The 15,095-nt window shown below is 34.1% G+C and overlaps 1 protein-coding gene across 1 annotated transcript; it reads left to right on the top strand.

Annotated features, from left to right (window-relative positions):
- The first annotated feature begins 9,336 nt into the window (after nucleotides 1-9,336).
- Nucleotides 9,337-11,934, top strand: LOC131857307 (uncharacterized). The gene is made up of 2 exons (XM_059209593.1): nucleotides 9,337-9,582; nucleotides 11,674-11,934. The coding sequence occupies exons 1-2, from the start codon at nucleotides 9,337-9,339 to the stop codon at nucleotides 11,932-11,934; spliced, it is 507 nt and encodes a 168-aa protein (XP_059065576.1).
- Nucleotides 11,935-15,095: the final 3,161 nt, after the last annotated feature.

The raw sequence follows: 15,095 nt of genomic DNA, 5'->3' as shown, positions 1-15,095 counted from the left end.
TAGTGTTTATTAAATATTAGGGTTCAATCTAGTTAGTGTTTAATTAGGATAAGGGTTAGGATTTAATTTGGTTTATGGTTACAATTAATATTCAATTTGTTTTCTAGGGTTTTAGTTCAATTTCCAGTTTAGTGTTAGGGTTATGATTCAATTTTGTGTATGGTTTGGCTTTAAATGGTTTAGTGTAATATTTAGGATTCAATTTAGTTTAGCATTAGGGTTAGCATTCAGAAGGTTTGGCGTTATACTTAAATTTTGATTAAGTTAATGTTTAGGGTTTAATATCATTTAATTTTAGGGTTAGGGTTCAATTTGGTCTACTATTAAATTAGGTTTAGGGTTAGTGTTCACTTTGGATTAGTGTTAGGGTCAAGATTATATATAGAAATGGAGTTAGGATTGGAATTAAAAAACCCACACTAATATAATGCTGGTTATGGTTCAATTTTGTTTAGTGTTCAATTATGTTTAGAGTTAGGGGTCAATTTAATTTAGTGCTAAATTAGGTTTTGTGAGGCCCTACCCCGAGCCATAATAGTATTTCAATTGTATTCATGTTAGACCTACTATTAATACTATATTTTGATGCATTATGGACATAGATTTTATATGATCCAGTGTTTGGATAACATTGATATGATTATGTCATTTACTTTGATTTGCAGTGCTTTGTTTTGATGTTAGAAAATTATGGATGCATGCTCTATAAATGATTTAATTTCATGATGATTATGATGATGTCATTTAGTAGATTATCTTATGTGGATGTTATTAGATAATTGGAAACTTGATGATTATAAATGAAATTGTATGCAATGTATGAATTGTATTCTTTCCATATGATAATATTATATGCAATTTTTGAAATTACTAATGTGCAAAGTGAGATGTGCAGGAAAATTATTCCATGTGACCATGGAAACTATTCGAAGAATCAAGCCTAGACCTATGTGCGTTTGTGAAGCCAAGGGTTGTCTATTAGGAGAGACAACACCTCGCTTGTAAATGTGTTTTAATTTGTAAATGTTATACTTGGATGTGTGTTTAATTTGAAAATTGTTTAATTTATAAATTCCAAAAAAGGGACATTTGCCATATGTATTTTAGTGATGTGTAATTCTTTTGTGGTGTCACTTGACACGTGTTGTAAAGTGAGTTGGTAATGACATGTCCCTTGGGAGGAAATTTGTTTTACCAATGCATTTTTCAATTATCCTAGTATGGTCCCAAGAAAGTCTTGGATAGGGAGCCATTAGAAAGGTCAACTCAAGGTTGACCCGTAGGTAAATTTTGGGTGAGTTTCTAGAGGGTTGAACTAACTCCTCGGGTCAAGTTAGAGGCATTTTTAGTGGTCCATATGATGTATCTATAGATGAAGGCCAAATTTAGCTATGTGTCCACTCCCTAGGGACTATTTAGTCACCCTAAAAGTTGAGTTTCCCAAGTTGGCTGAATTTCAACTTTTGAGGAGCCTTCCTAGGCTAGACAACCCTCCTCATGAGCGACATTGCTCTTCCCCATTCCTTTTACCTTTTTGAGGTGCCTTGGCTAGAAAGTTTGTAAGGTGTTGGGAAGACCAACCTATGAACATCCTTCACCCATCCCAAGAGGATTGGAAAGAGTGAGGAGTGTCTTCTTAGGGAATAATTTGGAAGGGAGAAGTTTGATCACCCACTCTCCATTTTGGAGACTTAGATTCTTGAATAGTTTTTGGTAAGTTTTTGAAGATTTTTGGCTAAGTCTTGAGGGGAAAAGATAGTGGATCTGGGCAGCTCTTCTACAAGATTCATCATCCTTTTAGCAGATTTAAGGTTGTTTGTTTTTCTAGATCTTGTATGTTGTAGTATTTTTGAAAATATTGCTTGTTATAGTTGCGTTCATTGTCAATATCTTAGTGTGTTAGGAAGATGTTGAGTTCTTACCTATGTGTTCTTTTCTTTTGTTATTGTGATTTTTGAGTTTTGTTTTGGGAGTTTTCAAGACCAAACTCACCCTTGGGAGGGTAGAGTGGCCTTCGGGTGAAGGGTTGTTTGAAAGCCTATGAGTGTAGAGACTCTCTTTGGAAGAGAGTGATTTACAAGGGATTATGGGACCCTTGCTGCATAGCATTTTGTTTATGCAATGGGGGTCATAAGGGGAGTTGTAGGCTTTAATGCCTTGGGGGACATAAAGATTTGTTGGGACGAGTTTGGAACTTCTGGATGTGCTTGTTGGTAGCCTTGCAATGGCATTATGTTCTCCTACTTGTAGAATTCTCCTCTAGGTATATAGTCCACCTTCACCCCACTTGAAAAGTCACATAAGTGATGTTATCTAGCCTTGGGTTGGGAGTGTGTCTGTTGTGAGTTTTCTTACTTGTTTTTATATTGTTTGTGTGTCTCCCATTTAGGCTTGGTTCTCCTAGCTTGGGGGTGGCTTCTTGTAAGCCTAAGTTGGGGAAGTGAGCCTCCATGGTCACAACCTACAAGTTTTTGTTGCAGGTTTGCTTGGGAAAAGATTGGAAAGGAAGCTTTGGAATGATCCTATTTCTTATTGTTTTAGTTTCAAAAATAAATGTATTTGATAAGCCCTCATTTAGTAGAAATAAGAGGCTTGATTTAGTTGTCTTCTTATTTTAGTAAAAAATAAAAAGCTATGATGTACTAAATGTAACTATTGGAATAGTTTTTACCATGTAATAAAGATATATTTTAAATTTGAAGTATATATGTTCTTGCAAAGAGAAGACTGCATTTTTGAATTATTTCTATTAAAAAAAAAAAAGATTCAAAATGAAATTATTTTATGTTTCTATGTGTTATTGAAAAACCAATGGAGAGTTAAATATTAATAAAGTAGTCACTTTAATATAGAAATGAAATATTTGCTTAAGCCAATAGTTCAAATACAAAGGAAAAATAAATAGATACCTTAGAGTTAATAATTAGTTGCAGCTGTAAATAAAATATCACTGTCATATTTTCTATTTTTTAATGCATGTAAAGAAGCAAGTAAATAAATCTAAATATGGTTATTTTAGATCTAAAGTTAACATTATGATATTGTTAGAAAACAAATTTATTCTATTCTGTTATTTAAGATGATCCTACTCTTAAACTAAATAAGTTTAACAAAAATAGATTTAAACAAAGATATATATATAGTGTAAAGTTCAAGCCTAATGTTTTTATCCTTACATCTAAGCTGTTGTATTCTCTTAAGAAAAATAAATAACATATATGTTGCCTTTATATCAAAATAAATATATATAATGAAATATTAAAAAGCTGGAAAAAGAAAAACATTTCCTTTTTGGGTTGTTTAATATTTGCTCGTAGTGATTTTGCAGTCATATATATATATATATTATTCAGAATTCATAGCATACTTCAATATCTATATTATTCAGAATTAGTATCAATACAATTAATATCATATTATTCAGATTACTGCCAACATTAATAATATTATATTAATTAAGATCAGCATCAACATTACTAATGTCATATCATTCAGACTAGTGTCAGTAATATTAAAATCTAGAATGCTGGTAATGTTAAGTATATGTTTATAATGAAATAATACTATTCTGGAAGTTTATATATACTGTGTGATTATGTCTGATTTCTTACCGTGTGAGAGCACATACTGTGTAATTATGTTTAAGATGACTGCTATTTATTCAGTAATGTTAAAGATTGATGATAGGAAGTCATATAAGCTCCCAACTTAGTGAATATGCCTATAACTATTGACTAAGGTTTACGGAAATAGAATAGTTTGACGGGTCGTATAGATTGCATTATTCATACCCATATGACACTAATTCATAGTATTATGCCTGCCACACGTATATTAAATTAATTTGCTTGTACAGTTAGTAGTCATTGCACATTATTTGTTCCGATTGTCAAGTTCACTGAAAGGTGATTAGTTTGATTTCATATTTGGTTATATATATAAAAAATATAAAGTATAAGTATTTTAGTATGAAAAAAAAAAGTTTAATCAAGCTAATTGTTTTGTTTTCCATCTACAGTTTTGAACCAGATAACTCTCATTGACATTTTCAAACTTACTGCAACCTCCAGGTATTGTTCTATAACATTTCAGTTTACGATATTAATATAACTAAAAACTTGTCATTGTTACTTTATCCATTTTTTAGCAAAAGAAAATTGCATAACATCTATCATGTCATGCTTTCACCTTAAATGTAAAATTCTTGCAAACAATTCAAATTTACGAAAAAGCCTAATTTATGTTATGGCTCTCTTGGAGAGGTCAGAGACATTCTATATCCATTCGGATCAAAACCACCAAACTTGCCAGCATATGTCACAGTCACTTTTCAAAACTATATTGGTCCATTATGGGATGAAACAAATCCAAAAACTATACTGATACAACCAATAACCAGAGGAAATCGAACACAAATACCACTAACCATGGCATGGGTTATCACTATACACAAATCACAAAGATTAACACTAAATAAAGCCACAACTGATATTGGGAAAACTGAATGACAAGGCCTCACATTTACAACGATATCTACAGTCAAAACCATAAAAGGCTTGCGCATAGAACCTGCATTCTCTTTCGAGCGGTATTCAAAAATGAAATAGAAAGCTCAGGTATGTATAATTACTTGTACGTAATAAAAAAAATACATATTTAATTATTCTTGGTTTACACTATAGGATGCATTGTCAAGAAAGTTATAAACATCACCAATACCTCTCACAAAAGAGTCTTGTGAGAGGTATTGGTGATGTTTATAACTAGTAATTTAAAAAAAAAAATATTGTGTTTGACAACAAACTATACTGTTTTATTCATCTGCATTTATTTCTAAGTTGTTATAACAAGAAGGAAACTAACATAATGTTTCTTCAAAATAAATGCAGATCAAAGCAGCAACGAAAGAAGCTATACGAACTCGAATACATCATTTATGGAATATGAATATTTTGGGTCCCAAAAAAAAAGGAATCCAAACTGCATAAGATACTACAAGATATATTACATTGTAAAAAGTTAAATTTTAGTAACTACTTTTCTATTTTATTAGACTTCTCAATAAATGATATTGATATGAAGTATTTAAAACTTCAAATGGAGTTTATTTACCAAAATCTATGTTCATTTGCTTAACTATTTAGTTGCATAATAAATAAATAAATTTTACAAATATATAGAACATTATACTATAAAATTAATAATATACTAATATTACAATCACAATACTACAAAATACATTACATTTTCAAATATTAAATTTAAAAAAGTATTTCTCTAACTACCTATCGGCTACCTTGCACCCCCTAAGGTTGCAAGTGCTAGTTTATAAAACTTTGCAAAGATATGGTGTGACGTCAAAGACAAGAAGAGATGTTTATAAACAAGACAGCTCTCAAAGGAGACCTACTATTCTATCAGGTTTTTATTATGAGCTTTGCCAATTGAGAAATTCATTTTTTAATATCTTTTTGAATTTTGAAGTATGATTCAAACTATTCCCGTGGTTACACTTGCTCCTATTTTAGTGGAGCTTTTATTATGGAAGATCTACAAGTTAGAGCAATAAGTAGAGTGGGGTTAGTCATGTGTAGCTACAAAATTGACATGTGGCAATATTATTATATTTTATTTATTTTTTTAATATTTAATAAGTATAAAAGGATTACAATTTAATATCTCTTCAAAGTAAATAGGGAAAAAAGTTTATGAGAATAATCGGTGTTAAATATTAAAAAATAAAATTAGAGACTTTAAATAATTTTAAAAATTTAAATTTAAATATTTTATGAGTTTGATTTGATGATACAATTTAAGTAATTAATTTATGTGTAAATAGATATATTGAAATTAAAATTTGAATTTTGTATATTTTAAATTAGTGTAATATTATTATTTTTATTTCTTTTATGAATTAGTGTCATATATTTTCTTATGTATTGAAAATTCTATTACATCATATATTCAAAAGAAATTGTGAGTGAAATAACATCAAACGATGGTGAACCAAACAAAAAAAATGAAGGAATGGAGCTCTGCGTTTTTTCAATGCCTTCAACCATGATCGCTCCCTGAAGGTGGAAGCAGGATCGAGGCATGCTAACACTGACGGGAGTACCTCAGCATCTACGTGGAGGAGTTAAACTCCTCCACTCGGTTTCTACTTCCTACCTCGCCCACTTTCTCTACTTGCTCTGTGTTTTAATTACTCTTCTCTGCAAATATTTAATTCAGTTAACGCCACCCATCTACCCATCTCGCACGATCCTAACCCTGGTTTCCAATGGAGCCAGAGTCAGACGGTGTTAACATCAATAACCCTAAACCCACATTGCAGACAATACCAGCCCTAAAAAAGACTTTCGCTAAGACCGTCGCCCCACCTGCAAATGGAGTCCACTTGTCGATGCAATTCCTTAAGGCTCCTGCAGATGAAGGACCCAGTAAGAATGGTAAGTCCCCCTGCATTACCTCGGATCCCTTCTGCATTTTGCCTAATATTGAAATGTTGAATGAAATTGCATCAAAAAAGCATAGGTTATGTGACACTACCATATTTTTTGTCTGTGTTGATGCTCAAAAATGCCCACCTAGGAAATTCGTAGACAACTGGTTTCACAATCTATGGAATCTTAAATTAGGGCTTAAAATCACATTCTATAGACAAATGCAGAGAGGTCTTTTTCTCATTTTCTTTAACTCGCATGAAGCCCAATTGGAAGCACTTAAACGCCGGTACTAGACGATTGGGAATACCTCCTTTCGAGCCCTAGCTTGGTCTCTGGAGGTAGTTAATGAGGAAGTCCTCGCACTATCCTCTCCCATATGGGTCATCCTCAAAGATGTCCCTCCCTTTCTATGGCGTTTCCTTCCCCAATTAATGGAACCATTTGGAAAAATGATTCAGATCGATGAAACTGCTCGGTTGGTACCCAACCTTGATGCAAGAATGCTTGTCTCAATTAAGCCCAGAATCGACATCCCACCATCTTTAAACCTAGATATTAATGGAGACACATTCATCTGCCTGGTTGAAATGCTTGGAGGATTGAATGCATGTTTTCTCTGCAAGAAAGAAGGGCATATTCGTAAAAATTGCCCAATTATTAGTTGCAGGAAGCAAAAACATAACTCAGTTGAAACTACGATAAACCCTAAAAATATTAATGATCTACAATCTCCTCCTCCCCACTCTGTTAATGAGATGTTCACAAATCCTGATCCCATTCTTAATAAAGTTAACCCTCCCAAGCCTGAGTACGCACCTCTGGCACCCGAACCCCTCATCCCTATTTCCAACCCTTCTCAAAACCTTGTAGAATCACCCTCCGATTGTTTTCAACTTGTTACCTTAAGGAAACGAAGATGTAAAATTACCCCTCTCAATGCCCTAAATCTTAGCCGCTCAACCACCAACCAATTGGCCTCTACTCATAAACCCCAGGACCCTGCTCACTCCCCTGTCAATTATGTGGTTAGAAATATGGTTAAAAATTAGGAAAACCTCAATTGGGGTGATGATGGTGCTAGCATTAGTAATAACCCTGCAATGATCCTTAGATCTGAAACCCCCATTCATTCGGTCTCCTCTTCAGTTGCAGGACTTGTTTCTGATGCTAGCACCATCAACCCCTCGACTGCATCTACGCTCAAAGAACTAGAGGACAATCATATTATAGAAGTTATTTATGCCAATAAGGGTCTAGATGAACTTAGATCTAGCACAATGCTCCCTGGCTTTCCAAGCTCCCAATTGTCTGGGTCCGACATAGGAGGAAATGCAGATATTAGAGCTGAACTTCCCAAAACCAGTGAAGATGATGAGGACCTTATGAAAGGATACTCCTTAAATAAAAAGAAAGGTAGATCCGTCGGCTCCAAAAACAAGAAGAAATCTGGAGACCAACAACAGTCTCCTTACTAGCCCCCCTTAAATCCTCCACTTTGATGAAGTATATATCATGGAACATTCGAGGCCTTGAGTCGCCTGATAGAAAATTTGTTATAAAAAGATTTATGGACTATCATAAAAACCTAGACTTTCTGATGTTACAAGAACTTAAATCTGTTGGGTTCTCCCTCGATACTACACTTGACTTCATTTGGAGAGATGCAATAAAAGTTTGTACCAACCACCCAAGAGGAAAAGGAGTAGTTGGCCTCCTTATTGCCCCTAAATGGACAATGTACCTAAAAGATAAAGGAACCTCCCCCTGTAATAGAGTAGCCTGGGTTACATTAGATGTTAAAGTATCTTACTTTGGCATTTGCTCCATATATCCATCTAACAATTATAAGGAAAGAATTTTCCTTTGGAATTGGCTAACATCCCTCGCTAATATCCCCTGGGTCATGGCTGGGGATTTCAATATGACTGAATCTCAGAATGACAAGGCTGGGGGACTTCCGTTTGAATGGAAAAACTCAAAAAGACCTCACTGGGACAGGTTTATACAACATCTGCAATTGTTTGACCCCTTGGAAGGCACTAAACCTGATACCCCTAACCTATGGCACATCTGGTACAACTTTCAGCAAAACACTAATAGGATCTACTCCAGGCTAGATAGATTCTATGCTAATAAGGACTTTTTCTCCTTTTCCCCCAACCAGTTTGGGAGTGTGGTTGCAGTCTTACCAACTACCCTATCTGATCACTTCCCCATTTTAGCCATTATTAACATCAGGAACTCCATCACCCCTCGTCACCCTCGCTATAAGAAATTTTTACTTAACACCTCCTTGCTGCAAGATGAGGATGTCCTAAATGCCATCAAACTAATTAGACTCTTCAATCTGCAATCACATCTCCCCCAATCCCACATTCTCAGATGGCAGAGGAACATTTCCTCCTGGTAGAATCTTCTCCAAACCATCGGCTAGAAAAAAGACAAGGACTTTAGATTCATAGAAAAAACTCTTACTCTTCGGCTTCACTCCCTAGAACATGAGATCCAACTTCAGCCCTCTTCCCCTACCTTGGCCAAACAGGTCTCTGAGGCTAGAAGTATCCTCAGGAAACACCAACAGGTTAAAATCAGAGATGCTTTCATTAGAGCCTGCAACCACTAGCTCCAGTTTGGTGATAAAGGCTCCAAAATATTCTTCAATCTGCTCAAGCAAAAATAGACCAGGGAAAAAATAGATAGAATAACGGTAGATGATAAGGAACTATTGGATATCAATGACATCAAAGAAGCCTTTGAAGTTTTCTACAAGACTTTGTTTACCTCAGAGGATAATGAGGCCTCGATAGATGCTCGTTCCAAGTGTAGGACCATTATTCCTAATAGAATCTTTGAGGACGAAGCTAACTTCCTCAAAGCTAAGCTAACTATGCAAGAAATCAAGAATGCCATTAAGGCTCTCAAGGATAACAAGGCCCCAGGCCCTGATGGACTTCCAACTGAATTCTACAAAACCAACATTGATTGGATCTCTGATGACCTGTATGACATCTACAATGAAGCCCTTGACACTGGCACACTGGGGGAGTTCATAAATAGGGGTATTATTAAGCTTATTCCAAAGGAGGGGGACAAAGCCCTAATTAAAAATTGGAGGCCAATCACCCTCCTCAACGTCTCCTACAAAATCCTAGCCTCTTGCCTTGAGAAGATCCTCCCCAAATTCATCTGCTCCACCCAAACAGGTTTCATTAAATGCAGATACATCTTGGAAAATCTTGTAACGAGTTGGGAATCCATGGAATGGGCCAGAACCTCAAATCAAGATGCCACCATGTTCCTTGTCGACTTTGAGAAAGCATATGACAGGGTGGAATGGGACTTCATCCTCATGATGCTCTCAGCCTTTGGCTTTCCTAGTGAGTTTTGTGATTATGTTTGAATCCTCCTCAAGGATGCATCTACCCTGATCAAAGTCAATGGGACCCTCTCCCAGCCTATTCCCCTATCTAGATCAATTAGATAGGGCTGCCCCCTTGCCCCTGCTCTGTTTCTCATTGCTTCAGATGCTTTGTACTATCTCCTAAGAGATGACACCCTATCCCCCCATGTCCAAGGCATTACTATGCCAGACGACTCTGAACTGATCAACATCCAGTTTGCTGATGATACCTCGCTCTTCCTAAATCTCTCAAGACACAATATTGATTCCCTTAAGCAAAAACTTGACATTTTCGGTAGAGCATCCGGAGCCCGGATATCTAGCACCAAATCCATTCTACTTGGATGGAAAGATAATCCTCCAGAATGGCTTCACCAGTTTGGCTATGCTTGGGGTGGACCAAATAAATTAGTCTGTTATCTTGGTATCCCCTTTTCCATATCTCCCTCTCTTAAAGACATGTGGGGGTGGGTCAAGGGGAAAATAGATAGTAAACTCAACAAGTGGGACAATAGGGTCCTCTCCCTTGCCGGAAGGATTCAAGTCTGCCAAAAAATCCTATCTTCCTATAGCATATACTACTCCTCGGTGTGGATGTTAAGCAACTACCAAGTCTTTGAAATCCAAAGGGCTATCAGACGATTCCTATGGTCTAATGGGAAGGGTAAAAGGAAAACTCACGTGGTCAAGTGGACCTGGTGCCACTTGGATAAAAAACATGGTGGGCTGGGCCTCAAGGACCTTAGGCTGCAAGGGAAATCCCTTGTAGCCAAATGGATATTTCACTCACTGGAAGGCCAAGAACCCTGGAAAATCCTCATCAGGAACAACATACAAAATGGTGTTCCCAAAACTACCAAAACTTGGAAAGTCCTCTCGTTCAATGATCTAATTGCAGGCGGTTTCCCTGTGTCTGTCCAAGGCACCTGGGCGTTTAAATCTATTTGGAAAGCCTGGGAGCATGTGTGTGGTCTCATTAACAACTCGAGCATCAACTGTGACAAAACCCTCCACGGTGAAAGGTCAATATGGTGGAACCTACATCATAACTCCAAACCCCTTGCTTTAACCCAAGGTTGTTCTGCTAAGCACTAGCATAATAAAGGAATAAAGTACATTATGGATATTCTAGAACAGGATAACCTTATCAGTTGAGAGGCTCTTAGCACTATATATGACCTCCCTGTATCACATAAGAAGACATACAACATGATTAAAAATGCATGCATTCCCTTTAATCTCCCTAAAAACACCTAAGTGGACGCCCATAGGTACCTTACGTTCCTATGGAAGGATGGATCCACCCTCCCTAAGATCAAAGCCAAAACCATCTATACCCTGCTCAACAGTGATACCTCGGTGATCAAACATATCAACACTCTGTGGTATGTTAACCATACCCCTCACATCTGGCAGAAAACCTTTGAGAAGATTTGGCGGTCCCCCATCCCCCCTAAGATCAAATGCTTCAGATGGCAACTTATGCTAGACAGATTACCTATTAGGAATAAGTCGGCTGCATATGAACAGTGTTCTATCTGCAGGAAACTTGAGACCGTGTGCCACATCTTCTTTGACTGCCCCTTTGCTAGAGAAATTTGGCTTCTGTTTGGAATTTCTATTACAGAACATGTTTACACACTTGATATAATTATTGTTTTTTTTCAAGGACTAAGGAAGGATGCTAATCTAGTTTGGCAAATTCTATCTTCTTACATTCTCTGGATTATTTGGAAACTTAGGAATGAGGAGAAGTTCCAAGGTATTACAAGGGAATGTACTGAGTTTTTTTAAAAACTCACACATTACAAAATTGTTGTGTAGGTCTGTTTTTTGATGAATCTTGAGAGAAACAAGCTCCTCCGATTCCTGAAGGATGGCAGAGCGACCATGTTTGTTTATGAGATGCAAGATGGGTATGAATGGGCCAGGATTGCAGAGAATCAGACCTCCTTCGATAAGGCAGTGAAGAAGCCGATAAAAGATCTACAGGACAGCAGGCCTCCTCCCTTCAACAGGATAGAGATATGCTCCCAGATCCTGGCAAGAAAGAAGGTGGTTTGGATGGAAGGAGAACAAGGCTAGACCACATGGCTGGAGGACCAGGATGAGGGTCTCCAATAGTGCTTTACTTTGTTGTGTCCCTTTCATAAGGTTAAGAGATAATTGTATATAGATCTCTCTGGTTGTTCAGTTTGGTGGTTGAGGCCCTGCCCCCCGCTCTCTAGTTTTGTATAAACTCTCCATCTATTTTTTGGACTCTCGATCTCTAATATAAAAAAGAAATAACCTCACACAATAAATTTATGCAATTTATTATACATTTTCATTATATATAATAATATCACACAATAAATTTATGCAATTTATTATACATTTTTATTATATATTATTTCTAACAATACATTGAATTCACTTATTAAACTTTTAATGAGGATAAAAAAGTTCTAATTATTTTTTCTACATAATAATATGAACTCATGTTGTATCAATAATCAATTTCATTTGATTAAGAATTAAAGATTAAAGAACATTTAAATCATTGAAATCATAATATTGTGACCTCATATTTTATGATATCACAACCCTTATACCAACAACGCAAAATACTACTTAACATTACTTGAACTTTTAATTATTGGACTTTTAATTATTTTGTTAACTATATTTGTATTGTTTACATGGACCATCTGGATGAACCAACCATTGCATGCAAATTAATGTTAATACTCTCCAACCCACCATCACACCATATGCATATTTTTACCAATAACAACTATTTAATATAATATAAAATGAATATTCATCCACTGAAAACACCGACCTCGCACTAACAAGTGCAAACATGGAGTTCGTGTTACATCTATTCATAACCAAAGAAAATTGCACGAAACCTCCAAATACAAGTAACTAGCGCTTCTATCAAAACAAAAGGTGCAATGGTTAGTCGATTGTAAAATATACTTTAATCATTATGTTGGAGACTATAAAATTAGGATGTGAAAACTGTATCTATTAGTCATTTCAGATGCAATTGACATAAAGTAATCTACCAGTTTTTAAACAACCTTTTCTAGCACTAAATAAATTTGTAAAGATTTAAATGTCTGAAATTCTGAACAAATATCATTATAGAGATATGTAACCATACATCCAATATCCAATAGTTCTGACATAAATATTTTATTTTATTTTACAGTGATCGTTGTTGTAGTCTTGCTTCTTCTTGCTTCCTAATGATTGTATATGGGTTGTTCTGCATAGTCTCGCTTCTTCTTGCTTCCTAATGATTGTATATGGGTTGTTCTACGTTTTAGAGTATCTTTCAGAGGAGAATCCAGGTTCTATACAAAGACTGTCTAATGTTTTAACTGCCTTGTCTTTCAATTGTTGACTATTATAGCCCAGGGTACAACTTTAGGATCTGTGAGATTCCATGATGGCCCATTTATAATTCAAAATTTAAAATTTAATATTCTTACTATGAATCTAATTATAATATAAATTTATATTTATATTAGAATAATGTTAATATTATATTATTAATATTAAAATTATGATATTGTTATTTTCATATTATTCTAATTGTTATTTTCATATTATTCTAACTGATATGATTTTATATTATTTTTATTATTGAATTATTTCTTATTGTATCCTTACTAATATTTTAATATTTTCATTAATATTTTTTTTCAAAAATTAGATTACTTTTTATTGCTATATTAATAATATTTTTTATTATATTATATTTTTTTTTGTTTTATTCTTTTTATATAGCCAAAAAATTATATTATCAAATTATATAAACATAATCCCAACCTAACTAAAAGCTATTTATAAATTACACAAAAGTTATTTCTAACTATTATAAATCATTGGCATTGTTATTAGATCCCTATTCTTCTTGTTTTATGGATAATGGATATAATAGTTATTTTATTTCTTAGATTTATGCAATTAGACCTCAAGTATTTCACTTGGTCAGATAAAAACCAAAATATCACCCAATCAAATGAAAGCTAATGTACATATGGGATGAGAAATTAAGAAATTAATTGTAATTTGAATACTCTAAATTAGTAAATTTTTAATGTTACTTTGTTTTTACATAAGTTTTTCCATAAAAATACAAAACTATTGAAATAGTTCATTTTTTATATTTAAAACAATATTTTCTAATGACAAAACACTAATAAATAAAATGCTTACATTTTTCCATTGTAAATAATATGATAATTCAAATAAATTTTTAAAATAATTACATTTTTAAATTTTTTACATAATTAAAAATTGCAAAAACGGTAATGTACCAATTGTGCAGTTTCAATGTGAGATAGATGTATGTAATATTGTTTTACGGATTTCATATTGTTTTCATATTGTAGGTTTGTTGAATCTATTGTATTTGCAGAATAAATGTAGAATCATCAGCATATTAATATTCAACTTTTGGAAAGCTATCTGGATTGATTCTTCTGTATAGTTGTGTGAAGGGTGAAGATGTAGAGACATTTACACCAAAACAACTGGGTTATCTTGATGAAAATCTTGTGCACATATTAATACGTGTATATGAATTGAACAAAAAATATTGTATACTGATCAATTTACCTCTTTTACTTGGTGTTTCAAAATAGATAGAAGTCTTAAAATATGAACGCCCAAAGACAGAAAGCAAGGTAACATTGACACAAGCATTTAATTTTCTTCTTAAAATAGTTGTTATCTATTAACAGCATGAATTTTCCACACTCTATAATTTCAGTATGCATTGATCTCTGGTTTTGATTCTTAATATTTACCAACATCAATGTTTCAAATATGAAAACAAAATAAAATTAGTTTGAAAATAAATGAAATCAATTTTATCTTATAGGATCATGGAAATATGATCCAAAATATTGATATTATAAAATGTTGCCAAACTGAATCCAGAAATCTACACATACTGAGTCTTCATCTCCTAAATGTGTTTACTTTGATCTTGGTTGTGTACAGGTAATTGGATTGTAGCATAAGTGCTCTATTCTCAAGGAATGGGTGGGTATTACCTACAAATTCATTCATTTGGTTAAATTGTAAGTCTAAACCAAATAAAACCCTAACCCTAATCCTTATTGAAATAGGGGTACTATTTTAATCCCAATCCTAAGTATATTATTAAATCTAGAATTGAATTATCCAACAATATATATTTTGAAATTAATTTATGTCATGTCCTTCAATTCACGTTGCGATTGCTA

The sequence above is a fragment of the Cryptomeria japonica genome, chromosome 1, assembly GCF_030272615.1.
Source record: "Cryptomeria japonica chromosome 1, Sugi_1.0, whole genome shotgun sequence".
In the NCBI taxonomy this organism is placed as follows: Eukaryota; Viridiplantae; Streptophyta; class Pinopsida; order Cupressales; family Cupressaceae; genus Cryptomeria; species Cryptomeria japonica.
The sequence above is the reverse complement of the archived record's forward strand: the minus strand, read 5'-3'. Positions and strand labels throughout refer to the sequence as shown.

Excerpts from the sequence above, each read along its gene's own strand:
- LOC131857307 (XM_059209593.1), top strand. The coding sequence starts at position 9,337 with ATGCAAGAAATCAAGAATGCCATTAAGGCTCTCAAGGATAACAAGGCC. Across the intron at positions 9,583-11,673 it reads GGCCAATCACCCTCCTCAAC|GTCTGTTTTTTGATGAATCT; the intron begins GTCTCCTACAAA and ends ATTGTTGTGTAG.